Below are 6,789 nucleotides of genomic sequence, written 5' to 3'. Positions count from 1 at the left end.
TATTTTTTGTTTTTAAAAACATATTTTTTGTTACACCTAGCAGCCAGTAATAAATTGCTGTTGCTCTTAAATACATTAATAGCCTCTAAACATGGCAAATAAAGATTTAAGTAAACTCAAAGTTCATTTTTAATTAGTTTTGATGAAGCTTTATTCCTGTCGTCCCATCACTTTGCGTTCATAACAGAGAATACTCTTTCTGTAAATGCTGAAGTGGCCGGAACGGATAGCAAAAGTGACACTACTTTGAACAGATTTGAGAAATCAGGTATTTCCGTAATATTATTGTTGTAAAAATCCTCTGAATTTAGAATAATCGCTTACAAAATTACGTTATTTACTTGAGGCCTTAAATAAAGTATTTTTGCGTACTTAATGTGTCTTGTAAAATATAACGTACGCACAGTCGAAATAGAGTACAATACTTTATAATAAAGTACGGGTGGCAACCCTAGCGATGACCCTGATAGAGCAACTGGTACAATTTATTAACTTTTGAGTCAGAGACTTTTTTGTAATGGATTCGAAAAATCAAACTCATAGTTTTCAAGATTGCAATTTGGAAGTCACAATAGCACTGCTAGATAGTTTAGAGATGAAGTATAAATAGTAGTAACAATACGATCTGAAGAAAAAATAATTACATTCATTTTTCTGTTTAAACAAAAAGGAAAAAGAAGGGAAAATGTAGCCATACATCCATTTCTTGTCTATTATATTATTATACTGACGATTTAATTTGTCGTCGTTGTTATTACACTTATCTATAATTAACTGATGGCAAATATTTAAGAAACTTTCTAGAGTATTTTTGCTTATTAGTTAAATTAGACACACACGTACGTTAAATTTCACTTGACATGTAATTAACAATAACTTATCAAATTGAATTTCATACCTACATAGTATGCATCATCAACCCACCAGTGTACTTCTCTTAATAATTATTATGCATATTTTCGATAACAGTAATAATATTTTTGAGTCATTTTGGATTTCACTATACTACTTATGTATACAACTGGTAGTGGGAATCATATTGGTTATCAATTTCTAATTATTTGATAACGATATCATTAATTGATATTTGATATTCATACTCTTCAATAGGTACTACTATTCCTAAAAAGATCGTTTGTTACGACTTATTTTAGAAGTCCTTTTTGAATATAGGTGGTAGGCATGAACTATGATTTTAAATTAAAAAATAATTCCTTTATAGATTGGTTTTTTTTTTGACTTGAGATTAATTTAGTATTTATAAGATTTTTGTTGTTAATTTTTAATGATCTTTATGTTAAAATTGTTAGTGTTAGACTTAACAAAATGGTCTATTTTTATTTAGACAGTGGGAAACAAATGAAAATGAGATTTGAAAGTGGACACTTGGAATTTTATCAACCGTAACTACATAATTTTGTACTTTAAACAATATTTTTTTCCTTGTTTTTTTCTTATTTTCATGTGCATTGATAAATACGCTTGTAAATTTTGAATTAAAACTAAATAATTGTTCGCCATAGTTCAAAGCAGCAACTGCTACCACCAATTTTACGTTTCTTCTGTTTTTAATGTTATTTTGGGATGTTTATTTTCTTAACTTTTGTATATTGCATTTTGTATGTCGCGCCATGTATTGGTCCTGTCAGCGTCAGCACGCGCATCTTTCGCGAGGTATGAAACACTCAGCACATAACCTTGACTAAAATGTGTAATTATTGAACATTGAATGTAAACGATTGTTAAAAATTCGTTCCTGGAAACTTTCTTGTTTATGTTAATATGTGAGTCATCGCTAAAAGATAAAACTCGCATACATGTTATTTAACACGGTATTAGTTGTTTTCGGCAGACGTTTCTACAACGTTCTAATCGTAAGAGGTAAAACAATCCTAATTTACTAATACCTTCAATTATATTAACTTCATAAGGGAATTATAAGATACAAATACAACAGATTAAATAAAATCGGCGAAAATTCATTTTTTGCTTTTGATAATGATTTTACTTAATAACAACTTCATTAATTTTACTTTTTTTCTGTTGCAGCCTTATCCTTCCTGTTTCTGTCATCACTTTTCATTCACGAAAGCATGTCTCAATCAGCCGAAGTAACCAGTGCAAATTCCCAATTCGCTAACAAACTATTTCAACGACTTGTAAAGGACAATAATGAAAATGTATTTTTCTCTCCAATCAGTGTGCACACGATCCTTTCGCTAATTTATCAGGGTGCTAAGAACGACACACAGAAAGCATTAGCAGAAGTATTAAATGTTCCTGAAGCAAAGGCTACTGCTGACGGCTATAAAGCTGTGATGTCTGAATTGAATAATGTTGATAATGTGACTCTTCACATTGCCAATAAGATATGGGTAAAAGAAAATCTGAAATTGAAAAATTCTTTTCAAACCTTAGCAGTTGATAATTTTTTTGCCGAAGCAGAGCCAGCTGATTTTAATAAACCAGAAGCTTCAGCAGAATTGATAAATCAATGGGTTGAACAAAAGACTAATAATAAAATTAAAGAACTTATTCAAAAAGATATGATCAATGGCAATACCGCAATGGTACTAGTTAATGCCATTTACTTCAAAGGCAACTGGGCAAAGCAATTCAAGAAACATGCCACCATTAAACAACCATTCTATGTATCCAATGAAGAAACTGTTAATGTTGATATGATGCACATTGAAAGTAATTTCCGTTATGCAGAAGATAAGGACCTTGATGCAAAAATTTTAGAATTGCCTTACACTAATCAGGATGTTTCTATGTTGATTATTTTACCAAACAAAAAGGATGGAATTAATGAACTTCAGCAAAAAATTGTGACTAAAGATTTGACCTCACTGAGTAATAATTTAAGAAGCATTAAAGTTAATGTTGCCCTTCCCAAATTCAAGATTGAATCTACTATCAATCTCGTCCAAGTTTTGACTGATGTAAGTTAGTCTTTATATTTTATTGTAATAATTAACATGTCATTTAGACTTTTGTTGTAAAAAAAATTATAGTGGACACAATAGTGTGAATATGAAAAACAGCACTTATGCAATTAACAAAAAATATATACACAAATTAAGACAGTAACAAAATAGAATTTTTTGTCAAAGCAATTTGAAATTTTATCTTGTTTCTAAAATGTTTATATATAACTTCAGAAAAGTTAAGTTGTATTTTTCATTTTTGTAGTTGGGCCTGGGAATCATCTTTTCTAATGATGCAAACTTTGAAGATCTTTTGGATAACTCTGCACCACTGAAAGTTAGTGATGCCATTCAAAAAGCATTTATTGAAGTTAATGAAGAAGGAAGTGAAGCTGCAGCTGCGACTGGTAAGTGCTCATGTAATCAGTCTTTGGTGATGATGGGTTTGCAATCTTATGTGTAGATATATTTTCAATTAAATCGAAATACTAGACCAATTTAAAAAATTTGTAATGCTTACTTTTAAAATGTTTTAATACTAAAATGCTTATTTTATTTAATGGAAAATATATCTAGATTGTAGTTGGTAGATTCTGGTTTTTAAAGGTTTTGGGAAAGCTTTCTTTTTAACTCCATTTTTGGTGATAACATTATAGTTCCTGCAATGCTTTGAAAAGCTTAATGTTATCTATTGTTTAAAATATTTGCATTGTTTTTGTACATTTGTCATTACAAAAATAGGAACATTAAAGCAACCAATAAATATGCCAAACGTGACAGCTATAAACTGAAATATGCTTTAAAACCGGAAATATATAGTAAAAATATTAAATCCGGTTGTTACGAATTATTACTATATTATAGTGTTGATAGGTATTTTTAATATTCTCAAAATTAATTAAACTGACACCACGAAAAATACTGAAGAAAACTGTGGTAAGTAATAAACCAAAGGACTCTCCTAAATACTTTTTGAGAAAAGGTTTTGCTCACTAATGTGAGTGTCGGCATTTTCAACGCGAATACTAGGATGCATAGACATTTTTTCTTTTTTATTGTTTCTTTAATTGCAATATAAAATTCCTCTAATACCACACATAGGGTATGTTATATAAAAAAAAAACATTTAGATATTTTATGAGGAGTTATTTTTTACAATATTTTTACATGCACATGTACATACAAGTACCTACAAGAAATATTGCACAAAAGTTAAGTGTAAAATATTCTGTAACGTCTGTTTATACAAATAATTGTTACCTTGTGTTGTTTTGACGGTTGTGATTTCGTAACAGGTTTACTAAGGGGAAGGCGAGCAGCTCGATTAGAAGAATTCTACGCAAATTCACCTTTTCTTTTTTATAATATTTATAAAAATATTAACATTTTTCAAGGACGACTCTCAAAACCACCAACAAGTGAAAGTTTACACGAAGAACTCTAAAGTTATTGGATATATATATACTAAATGCCTACATTTAATGAGGAGACAAAAGTCTCCCTTTTGCTTTTATTTTATACTTATGACATTCCTTATTTTTTACAGTAGGTATTTCTTTCAAATGTACTTATTAAATGCTAGGAAGGTCTTCCTACCACCTAAATGCAGCATTTATTTGTTTCCTGACTTATGTTTGAAAGCTTTTCCTCGCTGGGCATTAAAATAACTGTGTTAAATACTGGGTGAAATTAATTTGTAACGTTTCGCTGAAAAACTTCTTGTTTACGTGTGTGACAGCATTTAATAGAATTTATCTGGAATACATTTTAGTATTTGAGGCAACGCTGTCTAAGGGATCTGATCTGATCAAAAAAATCAAAATACCTACGTGGTGGAGGAGATTTACAGTTCAATATGTTATCCTAATGTAGCCTAATTACATTCGTTGGTATTCTATCTCAATAATTGTTTTTATTATTTAGGCAGTCAGCCCTGGGATTCAAACATGAAATGTACTATTTGACAAGGGCCTAACTTAATTTTGTTCAAACCTTTTGAACAGGTGATTTATCGTTATAACAGTCTTCGTTCCTATACTACAATAGTTATGCTTTTTTACGAGGAGTTAGTCATTTTGCCGCTGCCTCAAATACTAACGTTCTGTCTTTATCTGTATTTTATGTTAAAAAATATAAAACACAAAAAGAAAATAGAAAACCTGTCACGTAATTTGTCTTTGTTCAGCTGCTGTTATGATGCTAAGGAGCATGCCAATGCCTCAAGAAACAATGCGATTTATCGCAGACCATCCATTTATTTTCTTCCTGAGTAAGAGACAAGATCTATCGTTAACACGTCTTTTCGAAGGAAGACTTTCAAAGCCCTTGCCTTAATTTCTGAAGACAGTATTTATAGCACAAATTTTTGCAGATTAGTTTATTATTTCTTTAGGTTTGCATTTTTCTAATTTTCTTATCTTACCGTTAAATTTTATCAAGATTCCAGTATTGTTGTAAGAAAATCTATTTTTTACATCTGCATCATTGCTTATATATTTATACTTTCATGTATTATCAAATGTACAAGTCATTTAATTTATTCTATAAATACAAATAAGTGTAAGCTTTAATTATACACAATTTGTTAATGTATACCAAATACCTAATTTGTTTACTTACCAAATAGATTGTTAGTAAAAAAAATAAATAACTGTCTATGCGATATTGTGATTTGCATTTGCATCTTATGTGTTGTTAATATTTAAATAATTCTTTAAAGAAAAAATAAAACAATTATCTAACTCACCTGACTCGTAATACGATTTACACGAATTACATTACCTCAAAACGTCAACATTTTAAACATATACCTAAAGCACAATTTTAAGTAAATAAAAGGTGCCTGAAGATATTTACGATATAAAGCTGCGTATAGACCAGTGCAACGAACAGCGTAATACAGAAGTTGCAAATAATGAATATGTTTATCTTTAGTAAATGTTAAATTAGAATTAAAAAATTCGTGGAGCTGACAAATATTTCCAATTTTTTTTTTAATCTTTATTTATTGGTTTCTCTTTTCTTCGTTGTGCACCTCTTATAGTTGACAAAGTTCGTTGGGTTGCCTAAATACTGTGCCATGTCGTGCACGTTATCCGTATTTACATTACTTTTTATTATAATTAATAATTTTATATCTTGCCATTTAATAATTGAACTTTATTAGCCAGCTCAGGAGCAAATTTCTGATATCATTAGATCTTATTGATATTTACTGTGAAGTTTGATATCCCATATTGTAATTTCTTTTAATTTCAGTTCAATTTTTGATTTTAACTAAACATTTAATAAGCAATTGTTCGACAACAGGAAATTCGAGAGAACACTTATTCATAACTTTAATTGCTGTTAGCATTAATAATTTGGATATTTTTAAGACTGTAGGAAAACTAATTTAACAAATTTTATATCAGATACAAGTATACAGCAGATTTTGTGGCACTAATTGAAATATTAATTTGTTTACTCTTCGAAATTTGAATTAAAATCAACTGTAGAAAATGAAATTGCCACAAACGCATCTGTATATTACTTTGCTTGCTTTGTTTATTCAGTTTCGTGGAAAAGAGAAAAGAGAAACTCGAAATATTTCTTATTAGTATTTAAATCTTTACAATGTTGTTGATTATCCTCTTACGATTTTTATGAATATTTAAATACCTTTTGGTCTCATTACTCGGAAAAAACTGAAAATTGTGCACGAGTCAATTGTTAACGTGAAAGATAAATGAAGCTTAATTATCGCTGCTTAAATATATAATATTCACTAGAAACGTATTTAATTCAATAGTAAATAGACAGTTTACGGTGAAATTGATGCACATTACAAGAATATTTAAAAACTTTTAAAATAGTATCC

The 6,789-nt window shown here is 29.3% G+C and overlaps 1 protein-coding gene across 13 annotated transcripts in view; it reads left to right on the top strand.

The window, feature by feature from the left end:
• The first annotated feature begins 1,671 nt into the window (after positions 1-1,671).
• LOC108740009 (antichymotrypsin-2) overlaps positions 1,672-6,789 on the top strand; it is a 17,726-nt gene continuing 12,608 nt past the window's right edge. For 11 of the 13 annotated variants that reach the window (XM_018474158.2, XM_018474166.2, XM_018474170.2 and 8 more), the window contains exons 1-3: positions 1,672-1,881; positions 2,050-2,945; positions 3,196-3,337. In XM_018474158.2, the coding sequence (XP_018329660.1) occupies positions 1,818-1,881; positions 2,050-2,945; positions 3,196-3,337 (1,102 nt within the window). In that variant the 5' untranslated portion in view covers positions 1,672-1,817. The other 2 variants (XM_018474159.2, XM_018474161.2) reach the window with 2 other exon arrangements.

This window comes from Agrilus planipennis, unplaced genomic scaffold (assembly GCF_000699045.2).
Source record: "Agrilus planipennis isolate EAB-ADULT unplaced genomic scaffold, Apla_2.0 scaffold200, whole genome shotgun sequence".
In the NCBI taxonomy this organism is placed as follows: domain Eukaryota; kingdom Metazoa; phylum Arthropoda; class Insecta; order Coleoptera; family Buprestidae; genus Agrilus; species Agrilus planipennis.
Note: the sequence above shows the minus strand (reverse complement) of the source record. Positions and strands in the feature narration are given on the sequence as shown.